This window comes from Nilaparvata lugens, chromosome 14 (assembly GCF_014356525.2).
Source record: "Nilaparvata lugens isolate BPH chromosome 14, ASM1435652v1, whole genome shotgun sequence".
Taxonomy (NCBI): Eukaryota; Metazoa; Arthropoda; class Insecta; order Hemiptera; family Delphacidae; genus Nilaparvata; species Nilaparvata lugens.
The window spans coordinates 6,494,289-6,519,024 of NC_052517.1; the positions used below are offsets into that span (position 1 = coordinate 6,494,289).

At 34.3% G+C, this 24,736-nt stretch overlaps 1 protein-coding gene across 5 annotated transcripts in view; it reads left to right on the forward strand.

Moving 5' to 3' along the window:
• LOC111044757 (protein alan shepard) overlaps window positions 1-24,736 on the forward strand; it is a 67,810-nt gene that overhangs the window by 7,961 nt on the left and 35,113 nt on the right. For 2 of the 5 annotated variants that reach the window (XM_039440648.1, XM_039440650.1), the window contains exons 2-4: window positions 2,814-3,082; window positions 7,073-7,131; window positions 13,886-14,016. In XM_039440648.1, the coding sequence (XP_039296582.1) occupies window positions 2,814-3,082; window positions 7,073-7,131; window positions 13,886-14,016 (459 nt within the window). The remainder of the gene's footprint in view (window positions 1-2,813; window positions 3,083-7,072; window positions 7,132-13,885; window positions 14,017-24,736) is intronic. The other 3 variants (XM_039440653.1, XM_039440649.1, XM_039440654.1) reach the window with 3 other exon arrangements.

The following is a 24,736-nucleotide window of genomic DNA, read 5'->3' on the forward strand; positions in this document are numbered from 1 at the left end:
TATAAATTACCTTATTTGAAAAAAACTACTTAAATCCTACTTACTATTAATTCCTCACTAATTTGTATCCCAATATTGAATAACCAATGTATAATTTTTCTTTTGAAACAATTGAAATTTTCGTCTCCTTTTGATTTGTAATGGTATTCTATTAGATATTGTAGGCCCTAAATATCCTAGTGATCTTTGCCCAAATGCTGTATTCATTCTTGGTACTTCTTGGTTGTAACGTTCTCTTATTCTAGTATTATGTCCATGATTTATGATATGGTTCGTATTTTGATGTTTTTTCATATACCCTAATAACAACAAACTATACAATTGCCTAACACTGAGTACTCTATTTTCTATAAATAATTCTACAGTTGGAAACCGGATTTCCCTGTTTCCCATTATTTTCAGAATGCGTTTTCGAGTTTTAAATAATGGATCTATAAAACTTGAGTTAGCTGCACCCCAAACTAACAGACCGTACCTCGAAAGAGATTCAATATGTGGAGAAGTGGAAAGAAAAGTACAAGAAAACGCATATTATAGATTAAGGTGAAACGCAGAGATAGAATAGTAGATGGAAAGGCAAATGAAGAAGAAATAAAAGAAGAAGAGATATTTATTCATTATATATGATATTTGAAATTCTTCGTTTTATTCTGATTCATAGTTTCAGATTGAAGATTTGGTGTTGAAATTGAAGTGAACTTCATAATATTTGGACGATTTGTGACAAAATCAGGAAATTGAAGAAGTTTTGGGCAATAGCCTGTTTTTTCTTTTCCTACTATTGTATTGTTCGCTCTATCTAATAAATAAATAAATTACTATATTACAGCGCAGAGATAGATAAGTAGATGAAAAGGCAAATGAATAACAAATAAAAGAAGAAGAATAACAACTTCAGTTATGAGATAGAAAAGAAGCAAAGACGTAATGATAGATAGGTTAGGTACTAAGGATGTAGTATGTAGGGGACAGGTACAGAAAGAAAAAAGAAAAATAAGAAGTGGAGGCAAAAGTAGTGGTTGAAGAATGAAGAATGAAAAGGAGAAGAAATTATGTAAGAAGAGAAAGTATCAGAAGAAGAAGAATATTTTGAAGAAGAAAAAGTAGCAGAAGAAGAAAAATATCTGGAAGCAGAAAAAGTATCAGAGGAAGAAGAATATTAATATGTTTATGGAGAAAAATGAGATAAGATGATAAGGAAGCTATCAACGCATTTATAACACTACTGTTCAAACAATTACATTTAAAGGGAGCTCCATTTTATGGCATCAATTAGTCATAATTTATGACGACAAATAGTTTATTGATAAATTGTCGATTGTGAGTTATTTATGCGGTTGGATGAGTGATGACTGCTGTGAAAGATAGAAGCTGCATTGTGGAATTTCATTATAGTTATTCAGTTATTTTTGGAAGTTTCTTGGTTTAGTGATGATGTATCATTGAGCTCTTGAACGTTGTGTTCTGAAAAGTAAGTTATTCGTTGAGTTGTAGTGAATTGTTTATGAATTAACATTGGGAGTTTTCATTCTAGTTATTCAGTTTTTTTACTTTCCTTGCCCTATTACCATAGGTAAGGAAAGTATTGCTTTCCGAAAAAAATTAAGGTACCCCAATTTCTAAATTTTTATACGTTTTAAGGTCTATTTAATACGTTTTAAGGTGTGTGTGTGTGTTGTGTGTGTGTGTGTGTGTGTGTGTGTGTGTGTGTGTGTGTGTGTGTGTGTATGAGTGTATGTGCGTCTGTGTACACGATATCTCATCTCTCAATTAACGGAATGACTTGAAATTTGGAACTTAAGGTCCTTACACTATATCGATTCGACACGAACAATTCGATTAAATGCAATTCAAGATGGCGGCTAAAATGGCGAAAAATTTGTCAAAAACAGCGTTTTTCGCGATTTTCTCGAAAATGGCTCCAACGATTTTGATCAAATTTATACCTAAAATAGTCATTGATAAGCTCTATCAACTGCCACAAGTCCCATATCTGTAAAAATTTCAGGAGCTCCGCCTCATCTATGCAAAGTTCGATTTTAGATTTCCAATAATCAGGTCTTAGTTATAGTTTAAACGAAAAATTTCGAGTGGAAAAGATTGAGCATGAAAATCTCTACAATTAATGTCTAGTAACATTTTCATCTAAAATTGAAAATAAGCACGAAATTCGATAAAATGTTATTATTTCAATTGCAAACTGTTGGCAACTGTTGATTCTATTAAATGATTCACTATGAAGAGATAGCAGACCTCGTATGTCTCCAGTGTTATTGTCCTGTCACCAGCTGGCTCAGATCTTTGTTTATAATTAGACTTGAGGTGCGCGGGAACACTAGCGTCAGGTGATCAATTTACATAACGGAAAGGAAAGTTATGTGAGTGCGCCACACCAGATTTTTTTGTATATGTATGTACGTGTATGAGTAAATAGTTTGTTTTCTTTTTGGCAATAAATAATATGAATAAGTTCTAATTGTACCATTCACACTCAGGCCGGCCGAGTGATTTTTAATTACCATTATTTCATATACCAATCAACTTATGGGAATTATATTGTACTGTTGTATGTGAATCCAGCTTTACTCGTTCTGTTCGCACCACCTCAAGGGTGTAATTTTCAAAACATGAAACAATTGATCCATGAATGACAAGCTCCTTTCACTGTCGTAAATATCATTATTTTCCCATTTCACTTTCGTTTTATGACGTTTCAAACGTCCCCGTTATCCTAGGCCACCTATAATTGATATTTATCACTTGTACCAACACTGTTCTATGGCTGTGAAACACGTACACTTGTGTTGTTACAGTACGGCGGTCCGCACCAGCAGCAGCGCGTTACCAACGCCGCTTCGCCCGCCAACACAAACTCCAGCTCCAGTTCGAATACGGGCTCACAGTCGGGCGGCACTATGGTGGGCGGAAACAATATGGCGGCCATGGGAGGCGGGAACCAACATGGCGGCCCGGGTGGCGATCCCGGTCATCAGCAGCAGCAGCAGTTGAGCAAGACTAACCTGTACATCAGGGGTCTCAACCAGAACACAACTGACAAGGATCTGGTCAACATGTGCAGTCAGTAAGTAGATTATAGACACTGTATCATAATTTGTTGATACTGTATCAGATGTGGTGATACTGTATCATATTGAGTTGATACTGTATCATGTGTGGTGATCCCATAGAGAAAAGATAACATAAGAAGATATCATAATATCGTTCTTAGAATTCATTCAAAGTTTGCAAATTTTGTATCAGATTATGGTGTTGTGTATCAAGTTTAGATGATACTGTATAGTGTTGATACGGTATCATTTGTGGTGATACTGTATCATGTGTGGTGATACCATACAGAAAAGATAGCATAAGATTAAAATCGGGGACCGAGCTTCGCTCTGGAGTACAAAAGCATAAAAAGTTATTACTAAAGGAGAAATTATAATAACATTCATACAGAAATGTTCTATCTAATCACAGTAAATTGAGATCAATTCCCAGAGGAATGGAAAAATTTCCCTCACAAAGGCCCGGTTGCACAAAAGCCGGTTAAATTTTAATCCTGATTAACTTCACGTGAACCAAATCAGAGAAGACCATTTCAGAAAGATGGATCTACTGGAATTAATCAGGATTGAAAATAATTTGAAATGTAAACAGCCATTGTGTGGTACATCATTTTAAAGGCCTTTGTGGAACAAGAAAGATGGCATCGACAAAAATGTTATATCATACTTTTATTCAAAATAGCGGCCGATTGAAGTTTTAGTTTTTAAAGAAATGAGGGGTTTTAAGTCAAATATTTTGAACATTAACAACCATTTTGTGATACAAAAAGGAGGATTATGTTGGACGAAGAGTGCAGGATTTGATTTTGGATGGTGTGAGAGGTCGAGGTAGACCTAGGATGAGGTGGGGAGATAGAATAGCGGCTGACTTGTGGGAGATTGATTGATTGAGTACTTTATTTATGTAGATTACAATATATACTGGCTTATACACTTATATACAATGGCTTACAATACAGCAAAATTATAAATGAATTTACATAATATAGACTAAGAAAATAATTATTGAACTGTATATGATATGAAAAAGCAATTTGTAATATAATAACTATAGATAATAATCATATTGTTATGCATCTACATAAATTGGCGGAGCTTTGGGACATATCAATGTCCATTCTTTGGGAAGAATAAGAATGCCCATTCTTTGGAGAGTGGTTGGAGGAGAGAGCAAGCATTGGATAGGGCTTTGTGGAGAGGCAGACTAAGAGGAAGGAATGCCGACCCCTTTTAAATGGGATAAGGCACAGCCAAAGAAGAAGAAGAAGAGGTTAAAGGGCTGACTTAGGGGTTGTAACTCAAATATTTTAAATTTAAACACCCATTGTGTGGTACTGTACATCATTTTAAAGGTCTTTTCAAAACGAGAAAGATAACGTCAATGTAAATGCTCTTTGATACTAGTATCCAAAATGTCGGCTGATTAAAATTTATAAATTATTTCTTCAAAACTCAAACTTCAATCAGCCGCCATTTTGAATAAAAGTATCATAGAACATTTTTATTGATGTTATCTTTCTCGTTTCAAAATGGCCTTTAAAATGATGTACCACACAATGGGTGTTAACTTTCAAGATATTTGAGTTTCAACCCCTCATTTCTTTAAAAACTAAAACTTCAATCGGCCGCTATTTTGGATACAAGTATCATAGAACATTTCTATTGATGCCATCTTTCTTGTTTTAAAAAGGCCGATACCACACAATTGGTGTTCAAATTTAAAATATTCGAGTTACAACCTCTAAGTCAGCCCTTTAACCTCTTCTTCTTCTTCTTTGGCTGTGCCTTATCCCATTTAAAAGGGGTCGGCATTCCTTCCTCTTAGTCTGCCTCTCCACAAAGCCCTATCCAATGCTTGCTCTCTCCTCCAACCACTCTCCCGCAAGTCAGCCGCTATTCTATCTGCCCACCTCATCCTAGGTCTACCTCGTCCTCTCACACTCTTCGTCCAACATAATCCTCCTCCCGTCGCTGTACATGCCCAAACCACCTCATCCTTGTCTCCTGCATTTTCTTTCCCAGTGGTCCAACTTTTACAGTGCCTCTGATCAATTCATTTCTTATTTTATCTCTTCTTGTAACCCCACACATCCATCTTAACATTCTCATCTCAGTCACTTCCATCTTTCGTTCCTAAGTCAGCCCTTTATGAGGAGTTGACTTCTCAGCTTTACTTGAAATCCATCCTCACATTTATAAAAACAAATAAAACCAATATCTTTACAAACTTACAACATGATTATCAAACCAGACACCGAATAAATTACGGATATAACTTTCCCAGATCAACCTTAACGTCACTGAACAGTAATCCCTTTCTACTTGCCCATTTGATTTATCGAAACCTCCCACAAACAATTATAGATGCAGAAGAACTTGGTGCTGCCGCCTACAAAAAGAGAGTAGGTTTTTGGCTCCGCTCAATCGGCCGGGTGGCCGCCGCGGCGCTGCTGGAGTCGCCATATAGGTGACACGAAGCAGTTGGCACATGCTCAACCACAAACCTCACTAGTTTGTGATTTTGTATTCCAAGCCCTTCATGCCTCTCTTATTTGTTTTAATTATTTATATTCTGCTCTATATTGTACTTTCTATTTAAGGTTGTTAAATCGTCAGTTCAGATAGCTCACCAGAAGATGAAGTATTCTGAGTCGGGTACTTGTGCTGTGTGAATCATCATTCATACAGTTTGTATTTTATACATTACAGGATTTAACATATTTTTTTTATTTATAGGTTAAGCTTGAATCAATATAAATTATTGACTGTTTTTTTTTTGTACTTGTATTACCTGTATAGATTGTGTACTCTTTCCCCGCGCACGGATCAACAGTCCTTGCGGGCAAATAATTATTCCATTATTATTATTCTGTTCTATATTGTACATTGTTTTTGTATTGGAATAAAGAAATTGAATTGAATTGAATTGAAATTCTGTTGTACGTCAAAAGGTAGAGTATTTGACCAATAACTTATACTGAAAGTTACAGTATTATATCTACAACAGTCTCCAATTTATTGAAGGGTTCCTATACAAATGACTCACTCTGTATATGCCAGACCAAATTGGGCGTTTTTCAGGCGCCAACTCAATCAGCCGAGCGGGAGGTTCCTGCCCTGCCAACTCTAAAAACGTCTTGAATGAAAAAGACTCAGAAATTGTCAAAAAACCACTGATTTATTGATAATTAGAAAGACCGGTTTCGGTTATTACACCATTGTCAATCTCTGATAAACTAAAACTAAATACAAGAGCAGCAGAATTTATACTAGTAGGCGAGTACTGCTATTGGTCGAGGGCATGAACGCCTGCCATTGGCCTAGCTAGACAGTCTCCTCCCACTCAACGGTGTGACAAAATGGCGGCTTAAGCAACAGAATCGCCTTGATAATAAAATTTACTTTCAGTACAAAATTAGAACCAGAAATAAGACTTCAGTACTTTGTACTGAAAGTAAATTTTATTACCATGGCGATTCTGTTGCTTAAGCCGCCATTTTGTCACACCGTTGAGTGGGAGGAGACTGTGTAGCTAGGCCAATGGCAAGCGTTCATGCCCTCGACCAATAGCAGTACTCGCCTACTAGTATAAATTCTGCTGCTATGCCCTTGACCAATAGCAGTACTCGCCTACTAGTATAAATTCTGCTGCTATGCCCTTGACCAATAGCAGTACTCGCCTACTAGTATAAATTCTGCTGCTCTTGTATTTAGTTTTAGTTTATCAGAGATTGACAATGGTGTAATAACCGAAACCGGTCTTTCTAATTATCAATAAATCAGTGGTTTTTTGACAATTTCTTAGTCTTTTTCATTCAATATGAATAATTACCACAATATCAACTTCTCAACTACACAAAAAGTGAAAAAGAAAAATCTAAAAACGTCATCTGAAAACGCTTGAAAAAACGCTCAATATGTTCCGGCCCTATCTGTTGCTGTTTCTTTGATTTTTTCTGTATTTTTGAATTGTTTTTGCTAATTTTGTGCTGTTTTGTTTGCAGATACGGAGCGATCACTTCTACCAAGGCCATCCTGGACAAAAACACAAATAAATGTAGAGGTGAAGTTGGATTAAGTAGATGGTAGTTGCTCGTTAGTGCATGACCTCACTGGCACACGCTCCCTCAAACATTAAGGCTTTGCAAACGCTAAAAATCAACTTACTACTGGTGATATTTTTCGATTTGTATATCATCAAGCTATCAAAATGAAAATGTTTTCTCAGGAAAACATTTTTCTCCGATCATTACTTTTTGAGATTATTATTACTAGTTGACCGAACGAAGTGAGGTCTTAAGCTGCGTACACATATACGCTCTTCCAACCCGCACCGAGCACGCTCCTCCCTCGTACTGCCCTCGTACCGCCCTCGTTCCTCCATCGAACCACAGTCGCTCCGCCCACGCACCCATCATGAACGTTACGGAAGATGTTACATCTTCTTGCGTTCCCCGGTCGAACCACTGTTGCTCCCCGGTCGATCATCAATCGCTCTGCTGGAGTGACGTTCGGTTGCGGAGCAGAGCGAAAGTCTGTACGCACCTTAAGATTCAAGTCGACGGTTTGGCATTTCTCTTAATGTTTAAATGTTTTTATGTTGCGCATTTACGACGAAACGCGGTAATAGATTTTCATGAAATTTGACAGGTATGTTCCTTTTTTAATTGCACGTCGACGTATATACAAGGTTTTTGGAAATTTTGCATTTCAAGGATAATATAAAAGGAAGAAGGAGCCACCTTCATACGCCAATATTAGAGTAAAAATCAGACTATAGAATTATTCATCATAAATCAGCTGACAAGTGATTACACAGATGTGTGGAGAAGCCAGTCTATTGCTGTATTTCCATAAGGTCTATAGTTTCAATCAGGTACTTGTGGATGAGAATACTGCTTGATTGAAACTATAGACCTTATGGAAATACAGCAATAGATTGGCTTCTCCACACATCTGTTTAATCACTTGTCAGCTGATTTATGATGAATAATTCTATAGTCTGATTTTTACTCTAACATTGGCGTATGAAGGTGGATCCTTTTTCCTTTTATATTACCCTTCAAATGCAAAATTTGCAAAAACCTTGTATATACGTCGACGCGCAATTCAATAAGGAACAAACCTGTCAAATTTCATGGAAATCTATTACCTCGTTTCGCCGTAAATGCTCAACATATAAACATTTAAACATTAAGAGAAATGTCAAACCGTCGACTTGAATCTTAGACATCACTTCGCTCGGTCAATTATTAAACGAAAATCCAAATTAAATGCTGTAAAATCACCCCGAAGAGTTCTGCTACTGCAAGTATTGACAACAGGGTAAACAGCCAGATGGAGATTCGATAAGCGCTACTATTCAAAAATTATTTTTCAGCCCGGGAATCGAACCCAGTACCTCCCAATTGCCGGTTAGGAATGCTTACCCTTACACCAAACTGACAATCTCTGGATAGCAGCGCTCATTTTATACGCAGCCATAGCGGCCAGCCAGTCTACAGATGGGAATTACTGAGATGTTGCAATTATTCAAATGCTAATGAATTAATTATAATTATAGAACGAAAATCCCAATTAAATGCTGTGAATCACCCTGAAGACTTCTGCTACTGCAAATATTGACAACAGGGTAAACCTTTGTTGAATCGAATTACAAATAACAATTTGTCATTCCCGGGCTGACAAAAAATTTTTTGAATAGTAGCGCTCATCGAATTTCCATCTAGCTGTTTACCCTGTTGTCAATATTTGCAGTAACAGAATACTTCGGGGTGATTTACAGTATTTAATTTTGATTTTCGTTTAATAATAATAATTAATTCATTAGCATTTGAATAATTGCAATATCTCAGTAATTTCCATCTGAAGACTTTTTGAGATATGAGCGTCTAAAGTTTAAATTTTTGGGACAGAACATTTCAAATTCGGTGAGAGACTAATCAATGAGATTCAGAGGATAAATTATCCATGGTATTTTTGATTGAATAGAACAAAAATTTTCCGGTAATATCAATTTTTGAGAAAGTTATTCGATTTATTAAAAATGGCCAAAAATAACTTTTAGTTGGTTATTTTTGGTAAATTGAATAACTTTCTCAAAAATTGATATTTCCAAAAATTCTGTGTTTCAATCAATCAACAATACCATGAAGAATTTATCCTCTAAATCACATTGATTAATCTCTTACCGAATTTGAAATGTTCTGTCCCAAAAATTTAAACTTTAGGCGCTCATATCTCGAAAAAAATGTTTTCCTGAGAAAACTTTTTCATTTTGATAGCTTGATGATATTCAAATCGAAAAACTTTGAAAAATATCACCAGTAAAAGGTTTATTTTTATCCTTTGCACAGTCTTAAAGTCCCTAAAAAATGAAATTAATGAGAAGACCAAAAAAATACTAAAAATGAATCCATGACAGGTCCCTAATGTCTGATCATAAGTGCAGTTTAGACTAGACAAATCCTTAAAATAATCAGTTGAAAATGAAATTAGTTGATTATAAACGTCCTTGAAAGTATCAAATTTATGAGAAAAGCAAATTACAGTAGAAATCAGTTTGGAATATTAAAAGCTGTAAATAATAAACCTTGAAATAATTGAATTATGAGAAGAGCAAATTATGTACTAAAAATGACTCCATGAAACAACAGGTCCCCAAGGTCTGATCAATCATAAATGCGGTTTAAATGAAAAATCCTCAAAATAATCAGTTTGAAATTTATTTTTCCTACAGTTACGTTGAAAAGTGGCCATTGCTGCACTGATTACAGAACGCAAAGAATCACTTTTCCGCTCTAGTGCGGGAAAAATTTTTCTGCACTCCAGATTTGCAACATGGCAACGCAAAATACTTAGTAGGTTATATGGAGCAACAGTGCAGCAAAATCAAAATGAAGTTGGTAACAGTGACTGCTGAGGCTGCTATAGTGAGCAGAGGTGCAACCAAGCACAACGCGCTAATTATTATTCATTATATATTATAACCATTGAAAGGTCAACTGAAATTTCAATGAAATGCTGTTATTTAGAAATAGTATTTTTACAATCTACTATTTATAATTCATTTTTTAACTCATTTCAATTTATGACAATTTTATTAATTAATCAAAAATGGTGAATGTACACAATAGTGTACAAAAATATAATGTGTAAAAACATGCACATCAGTATTCTTAGAAATATTGTTATTCTTTCGACGATGACAGCTAATTTAAAGTAAATACGATTAAAAGAAGGATAATTCAAAGGAAGTAGCAATTATTTTTAAAACTAAACATTTGAAATTACAACAAAATACTTCGTCAAAAACCCTCAAAAATACTGGATGTACACAATAGCGTACAAAAATACAGTGTGTAAAAATAGTAAATGTGCACATCAGTATTCTTAGAAATATTTATTTTCAATGGACGATGATAGCTCGTTTAAAGTAGATACAATTAAAGGAAAGAAAAATAACAATAATTTTTCGAACTAAACATTTGAAAATACTTTGTCAAAATCCCTCAAATTAAAAAATATGATCACTAGCAAGCTTTCTGTAGTAGATGTAGTCTGCTATATAGAGCTCACACAAAAATGGATAATAATACTAGAATATTACACTAAAATAACACTAGCAGCTATAAAATGAAAGTAGAAGCTTAAAATAGAAAACATAATACAGTAAAGCTTGATAAAAAAGTTTAATAAAATGAAACCAACTAGAAGCAATCAAACTGTTGATAGTGCATGACTATTTTATCTACTCGATGTTTTCTCTACTAAAGCTCTGCTATACAATGAATTTATGTTCTGCTGGATAGAAATAGAATAGCATTAGTTCTTATGGGAGTATTCACACAGGTGCACTTTATATAGCCTGAGTGAATTTCTTGATAGTGAGATGACATTTTGAAACTTTTTTGCGACATGTTTTATAAACCCTGACACAGTTTATTCAGCAGCGCTGGTCAATGACTTAGAATTAAATAAAACTAAACTAAACTCACCAATGTGTGAACACTTTCATAAGAATCAATGTTATTCTTTTTACTCCGGTTGAAGATACAGTAGCCTACTTCAAAACAGTATTCTAGTGATTTATCAAAAATAATGGATGTAAAAAATAGTATGTCTTTTTTCTTCTACTGTTAAAAATATAAATTTAATCTGAGTTCACTTTTTAAGGCTCTGCAAAGGCTAAAAATAAACTTTCTACAAGTGATATTTTTCAAAGTTTATCGATTTGTATACTATCAAGCAATCAAAATGAAAAAAGTTTCTCAGGAAAACATTTTTTTCCGATCATTACTTTTTGAGATATGAGCGCCTAAATTTTAAATTTTTGGGACAGAACATTTCAAGTTCAGTAAGAGATAAATCCATGAGATTTAGAGGATAGATTCTTCATGGTATTGTTGATCTAGTAAAACAAAAATTTTCTGAAAATATCAATTTTTAAGATAGTTATTCAATTTACCAAAAATAACCAATAATAACTCAACTAAAAGTTATCTTTGGTCATTTCTAGTTAATTGAATAACTTTCTCAAAAATTGATATTTTCAAAAAAGTTTTGTTTTATTAGATCAACAATACCATGAAGAATCTATCCTCTAAATCTCATGGATTTATCTCTTACTGAACTTGAAATGTTCTCTCCCAAAAATTTAGACTTTAGGCGCTCATATCTCAAAAAAGTACTTGAACAAAGTAGACTGAAATTATCTGTATTTTATCACTTTGAAAGTTTCATCTTTAAAAATCTCATTTTATCTGTAATCAAAAAAGTTTCGGAAAATTAAAAAATTAATTAACTATCAATTATTAATGCATGCAGTTGATAGATCGGTGTTGCCAGATTGTGTGGAATTTGAAATTTCTCATGCATATCCATGTGACTGAATGTGTTCAATGTGGCATCACTGAAGAATAAGAATTATTTCACACACTTTGAACAGAATTGCCTTAATGTGTACTCTTGGTTTTTATCTTTTTTGAATTTCAATATTATTGATGTTGATGCATGCAATTTTGAGAAATTTGATTACCTTTAGAGGTTATATTTTAAGATAATTATCCCTGAACGATAATAAATGTTAATGAATTCACTTCCAAGTGAAAAAAAAATGTTCACTCATATTCAATGATGATATCTGATACAAGTCTTATGTCATAGCACCTCTAACAAGGACACGGCCTACGATATTGCAATGTCGCAGTGTAGGCCTAGAATCTGATACATGATTGGTGAAAAAGATTTTAAAAAAGATCAGCTGATCTTTTTCACCAATCATGTATTAAGGTGCGTACAGATGTACGCGCCACGAACATGAGCAATTCACTTTTAATCAGCTGATACCAAGCTTTTTATATCTGTATCTTACCGTTTCTGTAAAAATACAGATATAGTCAGCTGATTAAAAGTGAATTGCTCATGTTCGCGGCGCGTATATCTGTACGCACCTTTAGATTCTAGGCCTACACTGCTACGTTGCAATATCATAGGCCGTGGCCTTGTATTAGAGGTGGCTATGCTTATGTTCATCTAAATCCAATGACAAAATAGTATTAATAATTCTTCTTTAACCTTCTTTTGAAGGATAATGAATTCAATTTATAATAATAATTCTATTTATTTATTAACCTTATTGTACAAGAAGTTCGGTCTCTCCACCGACAAAAGCCAGCTAAACAATAAAGCAATTGAAACTACCTTTTTATCATTATAAGTAATTCTAAAAAAGATTCTCTACTATATTCTATATTCATTGATACTTCATATTTTTCCATATAAATTATGGAAATCAGTTTATGAAATTTGAGATAATTCTTATGTGCTGTCCCAAAGGTTGGTCAGCAACATCGCCCTACTTGACAGTCGATATTTCAGTTAATAAAGCGTTTGGGTTTTTGTGTGTTTTTCTTTTTTTCTCGGTGCTCCTGATCTGCTGGAACTACTACATCTTCTGGGACCTCCTTTGGACCATTCCATCTTGTGCTACCTCTTCTGGAATTCCTTGATGACTCTGGACTAATGCATATTCTGGAACCTCTACAACGTCTGGCACTCAATGCTGCCTCTGGACCATTCTGAATCTTCTGGAACCTCTCGAATATTCTGGAACTTCTACATCCTCTGACATTCTGTGATGTCTCTCTGAACCATTGATGGAACCTCCACATCTTCTGGCATTACTTAATGCCTCTGGACCACCACCATCTTCTGCTGCTGTATGCCTGCTTCCACCTTGACACAACTATCTGTAAACCTGCTGCAACTGGTCTTCTGGAACCTTTACAACTTCTGGCATTCCTTAATGCCTCTGGAACATCTACAACTTCTGGCATTCTGTGATGCCTCTGGATTTTTTTGACTTTTGGAACCTCTGAATCTTCTGGAATATCTACTACTTCTGGCATTCCTTAATGCCTCTGAACCATACCATCTTCTGGAACTGCTACAACTTCTGGCATTCCTTAATGTCTCTGGACCATACCATCTTCTGCAACCTCTACATCTTCTGGCATTCTGTGATGCCTCTGGACCATTACATCTTCTGGAACCTCTACATCTCTTGGCATTCCCCTATGCCTCCTGACCATTCAATCTTCTGTAACCTCTACAACTTCTGGCATTCTGTGATGCCTCTGGACCATACCATCTTTTGGAACCTCTGCAACTTATGGCATTCCATGGTGCCTCTGGAACCTCTACATCTTCTGGAACCTGAACATCTTCTGGCATTCCATGATGCCTCTGGAACCTGTACATCTCCTGGCATTCTGTGATGCTGCTGGTCCATTCCATTGCGGCTGCTGACGTCACAGGCTACGGCTTTGTGGACTTTGAGTCTGGCGCATGCGCCGAGCAGGCGGTGAAGTCGCTGGTAGCGAAGGGCGTGCAAGCGCAGATGGCCAAAGTGGGTATCACTCAGACTCGTGGCATCTACACACACAGTGTACGTTGTGACCTTGGTGCATGAGAAGAGCAAGTACTTCTCCTAATTACTATCTATTTACGCTAATTATCTATCTCTCTTTACGCTAATATGGGTTTTGCTGCAACGGGTCTGGATGGTTGATTGCCTGCCTTTTCAATAGGTTATTTATATAGATTGATTGTAGATATTTTCAATTGGCTATTCATTTTCCAATAGATAATCCTACTGGTGAACAAGAGATACTCACTTATGCCAGTAGTCTCATTAAGTTGATACAGTTATGTTAGGATTGGTCAATTCAGCTTCAGGGTCAAAGCTCAGCTAGGCTCTGGCTAATTCAGATTTGGTTGTAGTAGAGTAGAGTTAGGTTGGTTTCAATCAGATTATTTTAAGGTTAGGTAAGCTTAGAGTACTGTAGTAAAGTTGGTTGACATCCTTCTCACATCCTTAGGTGGGCCGTCCACTAGAACCGTTTTCGTCCGATCTAGCATCGGCCGAACACTACCGAACTCGTCCGAACGATCCCCCAACAAAGAAAGCTATAGATGCTCGTCCATTGCTATAGGTTCATACGTCCGGCCGATCAAGTTTTCGATCCGAATTGAATGGGATTTTCCGGCTCCATCCGGCCGAAGTCGAGCTGAGACAACATCATCCTAACCTCAATATTGTTTCACAGTCTTGTCTGTTTTTGTTTTTAGAACTTGTTCTGTTTTATGAATCTTTTTTTATTATCTTTGTGAGTAAACACTCACAGAAGAATGACTTTGCCTACTAACTAGCTTGCCACTTCACTTTCTGGCAACCAGCCAACTGCTCAACTAGACTGACGAAAACGGTTCCAATGGACGACCGTGTTCGGCCGAATTAACGGCCGGCAGATTCGTCGGATCGGTTGAATACGGTTCCAGTGGACGGTTACCCTTGGAGTTGTGTGGGGCAGAGAGGAACTGGAGTCCTAGTTCCGCCCTCCATAAGTAGGCTACAATAGTTGTAAATTCAAGAAATTGATAATCATTCTTCAAGCAGTATCTTAAAATAATGTTTGTTATTTCAATTCATAATTGTAAGTGATTGGTATTCTATTTCTTGATTGAAAAACTATTAGAACTTGATCCACCAGAAAATACGTTTTAGTTCTGTATATACTTCAATCTGATACTAAAAATTTCAATTTTGTTATCTTCTTCCAATCAACCATCCATATCTGTTCTTCTATTTATTTACTATCTTTCTCTTTCTTGTCTTGTTAGTGATAGTCTGCAATTAACATCCTCTTTCTAAATTGCACAATGAGTTCGTTTTATCTTTTGAATAACTTCCTCCATTTTATGATCTACAAAATGTCGTACCCGTTAGTTTAGATTCCACCTGAAACTGTAGGGTTTTCTAAATCAATCTATACCATGAATTATCAGCTGTGCTAATAGTGAAGTTGTGTTTCTTTTCTGGCTCAAAATTTTGCAAAATAACTTGAAAATTTCCAATTTATAGAGATTTGAGTGAAATATTTTTGTTTTTAATCAGTTTCCAAATATCAAAATTTTCAGTTTAGTCATTAGTTTTGAAGTGGAAATTGGACTTTTTGAAGTGAAAGTGAAATCTTAACCTTATTCTCGTTTGAAACTTTTATTTGTAAAAATTTGGGAGAAGACAGTTTTGGGCTATGCCTGTTCTCTTCTTTCAATCATATTATAATTATAATCTGTAATTGCTAATGAAATAAATAAAAAACAAATAAAATAAAGGCTCAACTGACACTTATGCGACTCAGGTGGAGAAGAGACTGGACTCTAGTGGAGAGCATGTGTTTCCAAATGGTGACACTCAGTCCAGTCGATTCTAGTCTCCGCGACGTGACGTCACCATTTGGAAACACATGCTCTCCACTAGAGTCCAGTCTCTTCTCCACCTGAGTCGCCTAAGTGTCAGTTGAGCCTAAAGATGCGTACAGATATACGCGCCGCGAACATGAGCAATTCACTTTTAATCAGCTGACTATACCTGTATTTTTACAGAAACGGTAAGATAGATATAATAAGCTTTTAATCAGCTGACTATATCTGTATTTTTACAGAAACGGTAAGATACAGATATAAAAAGCTTGGCATTAGCTGATTAAAAGTGAATTGCTCATGTTCGCGGCGCGTAAATCTGTACGCACCTTAAGAGTTAGTTATTAAGCCAAAAAGAGAAAAACCTCATCAATTTTATCTTAAATATAATTTTCTATTCCACCAAGAAAATTTATCTTTTCATTATCTGATAATCATTTTTCAGATTGAATATACTTCTTGTAGTTTATCATTTTCATTTTTCCATCGCCTTCTATAGTATATAGCTGTGATTCAAGTCATCCCCCTATATCTGATATTAAATGTTGATTCTTCTTAATAATTATCATTAATTCTATTTCAAAAATATTTTATTCGTCATAAAAATATAATATCTACCCTACTAATAATTTAATCATAAATTTTCAAAATTGGGATTGAATGTTTTGATAATTCATTATATCTCTGCATAGTCGAGATACGATTTGGAAACAGTGCGGAGGTAGAAAAGGATAGAGCTATCTGCTTTGTCTAAGGATAGACAAGGATAGCAAAACCAATGTTAATCAGGTGCTGACTATATAACGTGGATCTCACTGTAGAACAAGAACAACCACAGCATGATACAGTATCATCTCAACTTGATACACAACACCATAATTTGATACAAAACATTTTGCTCCATTGAGGTCCATTATATAGCAAGTCATGCTATGTATGTTTAGCGTGTGAACATCTTAAAAAGCTGATTTCAATATTTTATGAAACTTCTAAAGATGCATTTTCGTTTGTGCGTAAATTTCCGCACTCGACGACGACAAGCATTGTTGACATTCTTATTGACCAAATTTCAAGTATGCTAGAACAGCTGATCAAATAACTTTTTATTACTAGTAGTTCTGTGAACAGTAGACCTCACGCAGTATTCTCATCCACAAGTACCTGATTGAAACTATAGACCTTATGGAAATACAGCAATAGACTGGCTTCTTCACACATCTGTGTAATCACTTGTCAGCTGATTTATGATGAATAATTCTATAGTCTGATTTTTACGTATGAAGGAGGCTCCTTTTTCTTTTTATATTATCCTTGAAATGCAAAATTTCCAAAAGCCTTGTATATACGTCGACGCGCAATTAAAAAAGGAACATACCTGTCGAATTTCATGAAAATCTATTACCGCGTTTCGCCGTAAATGCGCAACATTTAAACATGAAGAGAAATGTCAAACCGTCGACTTGAATCTTAGACCTCACTTCGCTCGGTCAATTAGAGAATAAAACACTAATAATGTCAACATATTGCCATTTGAACCTATAAAAAAGTATAATCTCAACCTGCCCCGTTAAAACATAATTGAACATCTTTCAGGTTATGTAGACAAATTGAAATCTACCCAATGTGAGATCCTCACCCTGTCGTGGTGGACGTCGGCATTTACACACAAACGAAATTCCAGCTTAAAATATTACCCTAACAGAATTTGATAATACCTTTTTCAAGTAAATAAATACCCTGTAAAGCGAAATAACTAAATAAATACTCTAATAAAAATGAATAATACCTTCAAGTAAATAATAATTCGAAACCTGGAATCATTTATCTGTTATATTTATGTTGTTTAATTTTTGTCTATTTAATAATTCTATCGAACTCATTGTGCACTAGAAATTGATGTTTGTTGTGTTCTAATTGGTATTTTCTTGTTGCAACAATGCTGAAATTTAACTCTGATCTTATTATCAACTTTTTTTTTTTAATTTGTATCAAGATATTCAATTGAATTTTGATTCTTTATCTGTCAATTTTTGTATAAATTCAACTGTCACAAACCGACCTGTTTAGAGTGGGTTTGATTCCTGATTGGATTTGGAATTTTAGTTCAAATGAACTAATCTTAGTTCACCTTAATTTTCAAATGAGATGACAGATATTCAAAATTTTAAACTACATTTAACTTTAGTATGAAGAGGATATTCTTTAAATGTTTGAAATTGAAGACAAGAAGATTTCATCTCTCATTGTTCACTTTAATTGGTTTGAAAGTTTTCACCTGTCATTGTCTAATTTAATTGGTTTGAAATTTTCAATGAAATATTGAGCGGTTTTGTAAAAAATGTGGTTTGAAACCCACCTAAAACTACACAGGTCTATTCATGGCAACGTCATCTCCAACTATCACCCATGCACAAGTCTAGAACTTTTATGGGCTTCGCAATCAGCTGGGAAATGAGCTATATTGTTGCATCAAGTGAATACTGCATTAGAACATTTGGTGGAGTAGAGACATTGTTGATTGTAATTTAACATTTTTTGAAGTTTCTACAACTAGAGCCTGTTTAAAATGTTCAAATCCACACACAATTCGCGTTACCAAACTATTATATTTGAGATATCACTTCCAATGTGATCTCAAATTTGTTCAATTAAATCACAAAATTAGACTTTCTTCTTCAACTAAATTTATACCAAATGAGTTGATGTGTCAACCAAACAAACATAGAACCAAAATAAACCAACCAAATATATGATAGTTACATAATATAACAAAATTTGCTACATAAAGAAGAATACGATTATATAATAATCAATTTTTCTTCATTTATTGCAATTAAATTACATTCAAATCTGTTATTTTCTCATTAATATTAAACTACTATTCACTGACTAAACTCTTAACAAAATAATACTGAATGAAATTTATAAAATATTAATCATGCATTTAGTAGCATTTTGTCTAAAACTAGGTTCAGCTAATCTAACTCTCTACTAGTTAACTAATAGTTTAATAGGATTAGTATCTATTAGTTATCTAAATTTCCATAGAAATATTTTTATTATTCTAGTGATATTATTTTTAACTAATTATTATTAATTAATGTGTGTTTGTCTGTTGAAGGTTCGTGTAGCGACATCGAACAGAGTTTTTTTTAGAAATATTTTAGGAAAAAATTTAGAATTATTTTATAAAAAGATTTTTAGAAATGGTCTTTAGAAGTAGGTAGGCTGTAGAAGGTAGAATTTCGTTTCAAGTTTTTATTGGGCCGGTTGAATATAGAAGTTATATAGCCATGTCACAATTCTATTATAAGACTTGGATTGCGGGGAAAATGGAAGTCAACCAGACATGATTGAGGTTAATTAATTTGAGATCACAAGAAAGGTTTTTACGAAAAGAAAAAGGGAAACATATGAAAGATTAATAGAGTTTCAATGCCGTAAATAATTTATTTTATTCAATAGATGATACAATGCAGGTAAAAACAACAGGCATTCGCCCAAAACTGCTTTAAACCTTAATTTGGAATACACAGTCTTGAGGTTATGTAAATGATAACTTAATTCACACACTATTTTGAGTCCAAACAAATGTATCTACTACAATTTTGAATTTATCAGATTAATTAATTTCAAAATACAAATCCGAACAAAAATCTTCCTTCCCAATCACCAAATTGAAAAAAACAGATATGTTGTCAAATTCTACACAGTTTTATTCGGTACACGACCATGGTTTTGTGACCACACCGGTCACATTTGCAAGTTGACTGAAAATGTGACTGTTGTCACATGCCAAAATGTGACAACACATGCCAAATGTGACAACACAAAAATGTTGTCACATGACTGAAATTGTGACTGTTGTCAACTTGAAAATGTGACCGGTGTGGTCACGAGACCATGGTCGTGTACCGAATAAAACTGTGTAGGATTTGACAACATATTAGTGTTTTTATTCAATTATGGAACGGTTCTACAATATTGACAATGACTCAGTCGAATTTCTACAATCACAAAAAACATTTAAAATTTCACTTTAATCCACAAAATTATACTCAAAAATTGTACCACAAAATTATAATGGAAAAAGATTGTCCCTAAATCGACTTACAAAAGATGTACAGTGGAAATTTACAAATTTTATCTGAATAAACTGTAAATTACCGTAAATTTTCGGAAAAGAGAATTCACTAATTTCATTATGATCTAATGAGAATGGATCTATTCTATGAATAATTTTACAAAAATAAAAATATGTTATGGGAATTCCATGAGAATAGAGAAGGGTTGGAAGGGTGCCAGATCCACTAGCTGACAGTTAGCATCAATTTAAAAAAAATAGGATGAACGTCAATATAACTCCCAACAGGTTATCTTCAAAATTTCACTTCCCGGTGGTTCGGAACCCACCCATCTAAAACCGTATGAATTTAGAGGTTATTAATGACATTTTCTTGCCTCTCATCAACCACGCACAAGCCTAGAGCTCATGTGGGCATTATCCTCAATAGACAATAAGTAATAATAATGATTGAAAAATCAATTTAGTATTGCAGTTGAAAGATCTGCTTCAAAATTAAGACCCGGAGGTACGTAACCCACTCAAATTTGTCAAGTTTATCATAATTTTGTCTCTCGTTGGCCACGCACAAGCCTTGGGCTCTTGTGGACATTATCCTCAATAAAAAATAAGTAACAATAATATTATTGAAAAATAAATTTATTACAGTTGGGAGATCTGATTCAAAATTAAGACCCGGAGGTTCGGAAACCACTCAAGACTGTTAATTTTATCATAATCTTGTCTCTTGTTAGCCACGCACAAGCCTTGGGCTCTTGTGGGCATTATCCTCAATAGGAAATAAGTAACTATAATTATTGAAAAATCAATTTATTGCAGTTGAAAGATCTGCTTCAAAATTAAGACCCGGAGGCTCGTAACCCACTCAAAATTGTCAAGTTTATCATAATCTTGTCTCTCGTTGGCCACGCACAAGCCTTGGGCTCTTGTGGGCATTATCCTCAATAGACAATAAGTAATAATAATGATTGAAAAATCAATTTAGTATTGCAGTTAAAAGATTTGCTTTAAAATTGAGACCCGGAGGTTCGTAACCCACTCAAAACTGTCAAGTTTATCATAATCTTGTCTCTCGTTAGCCACGCACAAGCCTAGGGCTCATGTAGGCATCATCCTCAACAAAAACCAAATTACACCGCGATTATTCTGAATTCATCATCAGTTTCATTACCCACGCACAAGCCTTGAGCTGATGTATACATCATTCTCAGTAAAAACAAAATTAATTAAATTAACCTTTCATTGATTCAAAACTTATTCACAATAATCATTATAAACTTAACAAAACTTATTCATAAAAATTATAAGCGGTTCACAATTTTTAAAATAAGGCTAGGTGCCGGTTGCACAAAACTGGATAAATTTTAATCGTGATTAAATCCACGAGAACCACTCAGCGAAGCCGTATTATCAGAAAGGCCTTCTCCAATTGGTTCTCGTGAAATTAATCACGGTTAAAATTTAACCGGATTTTGTGCAACCGGGTCTAACTAAGGGTAGTTGAATTACTCTATAGTGAGATTCACTTGTTGAAACTGTCAGTATTCCTTATAGGATAACATCAATACTACCCATTTAAACAATACTGACAGTTTAAAATTTATCTCACTATAATAGTTGTTCATATTAAATAATAGGGATATTTCATTTATTTATAAATAATGAATATTTCGTTTATTTATTTATACAATCATAAAAAACATATAGTTATGAATAGGAGGACAACTACAACAGTCTTAGAATATACAAAACCAATTAAATTTCGTGATTTTTATGGGCGGCATAAAGTGTATTGTTCAGGTAGCTTTATCCTATAGTGACGTCCACGTTATAATGGCAATGGAGAAAGATAGGAGAACAACGTAGCCGAACCTATGTCTTGTCAATGCCTTCTATAGACGTTAGCTGATACAGGTTTATTGATGTAATATTAACTGTTCAATATCGGGGCGCCGAGCTTCGCTCGTTATTTATTTATTAACTTTTGATAAACTGAACACAATTCTTTAAAATGATTGGGGAAGTACTAACAGGCACAGCCCAAAACTGTTTCTTTCCCGAATTTTGATTTATACACTATAAATAGTCCAGAAAGTAGGTTATGTTCCATACACTTGAATCCAGGTTCAATTTTCTGTTCAAACATTTGAAAACAAAAAAATTAGCATTTAGATTATAATTATACAAACCAAATTGAATAACAAAATAACACTCACTAATCCCTGAAATTGTCAAATAATGATCAACTTTGAAAATTATGATATACTCTAGTTTAGGAGGATTATCATGTCTTGTCAACAAATCAGATTATGTTGATCAGATCGATTTCATTGTCTAGCTAGATAAAATTTCTCGCTGATTGATTATGATTACACAGCTGGAAATAATTCTGTCTCTCTCCCACACAGGCGCACGCATCTTCTGTTATCGAGAGACGACGAAATTATCATCTGTTTTCCAAGGGTGAATTATCCTTTTAATGTCGTTCAGCGAGTTTTCCAAAGAATGAGACCTAGTGCAATAGAATCTTTATATCATAAACCTACTATGTTCCAAATTTCGTGAAAATCGTTAGAGCCGTTTTCGAGATCCGTTAAACATAAATAACTAGATATAAAAATCTGGTGTGGTACACTTACACAACTTTCCTTGCTCATTGAACTGTAAGCCTCATTCTTAGACGAGAATAATTTAGGGGAATAACATAATGATGATTGGCGGCAAAATATTTGCAACTACGATCAGACTACTTTTATATGTGTATATATAATTGTTTTCAGAGTACTTTTTCTTTTGTGTAAATTGTGAAATTCGATGATTTTTTTCAAAAGTCGTCAAAACAGCTGTTCTACAGATGAAATATCTCGACTATGACTGTGTTCTTTTTATAAACTGCTCTACCTACCTACCTCATGCAGGGGGAAGGAGGTTACAAAGTCCATTTCTCAAGGATGGGGTGGACCCCTCATTAGTTTCCCAGGAAAAAGACTCATGTCAGTTGATAGAGCTGATAAATAACTATACAGGGTATGAATTTCAAAAAAATCGGTCAAGTAATTTTTGAGAAAATCGTGAAAAACATGGTTTTTTAGTAATTATCTGCCATTTTTCTCAAGAATATTACGTAGCTCCTGCAATTTCCCCAAAAATGAGACTCATGTCGGTTGATGGGCTCATGAATATAAGGCTATCTATTGTATAAATTTGAAGAAAATCGTTGAAGCCGTTTTCGAGAAAACCGTGAAATACATGGTTTTTTAGTCATTATCCGCAATTTTTCTCAAAAATATTCTGGATCTCCTGGAATTTTCCCAGAAATGAGTTTCATGTCAGTTGATAGGGCTTATAAATAGCTATCCATGGTATAAATTTGAAGAAAATCGTTAGAGCCGTTTTCGAGAAAAACAAGGTTTTTTAGTAATTATCCGCCATTTTTTCCGCCATCTTGAATTGAATTTTATTGAATTTCTTATTGTCGCATCCTCATGGTATAAGGACCTTAAGTTTAAAATTTCAAGTCAATCGGTTAATTAGGAATTGAGTTATCGTGTTCACAGACATACACATACACAGACCAACACCCAAAAATCATGTTTTTGGACTCAGGGGACCTTGAAACGTATAGAAAACTTGAAATTAGGGTACCTTAATTTTTTTTGGAAAGCAATACTTTCCTTACCTATGGTAATAGGGCAAGCAAAGTAAAAATAGCCAGATATAAAAATAACCAGATATATAAATATAGAAATTGCTCGCTTAATATAATACGATACCTGTATCAGCTACCGTCTATAGAAATCATTGACAAGACAGAGGATCGGCAACGTTGTCTCCTATCTTTCTCCACTGCCATTATAACGTGGACCTCACTGTAGCTATGTTTATTGGTAGGTTCACGTTATACCTCACTTCTATTATATAATATATACATAATATATATAAAATATAATATAAAATATTATATAATATATACATATTATAATTTCCTAATTTAGAACATACCACCCTCCTTCTACACTCCCATTGTAAATATCTTCAATCCCAAATTTTCGTTTCCTCTTCTACAGTGATGAAATTCATCTTAAACTGTCAGTATTATTTGAATGGATATCTTTGATGTTATTCATAAGAAATGCTGACTGTTTAAAGTGAATCACACTATAGAGCCGGTTAAATTTTTCAATTTTCTCTTCAGTTAAACCATATTGAATTTTTTTTAACACGATTCATTTAACTTGGCAGTAGTGTATCAAGGATAGGAAAACTTTGCTAGTGTCTATCATTTTTCGAATATTAAGGTGCGTACAGATATACGCGCCGCGAACATGAGCAATTCACTTTCAATCAGCTGAATAATAATGTATAATGTATTTTGTTTGGTAATTATATTATTGTCTTACAAATATCTGCATAATTTATATCGGCTAGCGCACAAGTTCTTAACTTATGCTAGTCGAGCCACGAATTGATAAAAAAGCTTGATGTTTTGCTTTCTCTATTTACTAATTTGATTGACATTTGTGTTTTATTACAGAAATATTATTTTCAAAGTCAAATTGTATTTAGAGGACAATTCATACAATTGTAATGTATTTTATGGCAAATAAATTGATTTTGATTTGATTTGATTTGAATAAATCTGTATTTTTACAGAAACGGTAAGATACAGATATAAAAAGCTTGCCATCAGCTGATTAAAAGTGAATTGCTCATGTTCGCGGCGCGTAAATCTGTACGCACCTTAAGATCTTGAAGATTTCTGCCAAGGAGTATAGACAGGCCTACTATTGTAGATAGGACAGAAAATAAAAAAATGTTT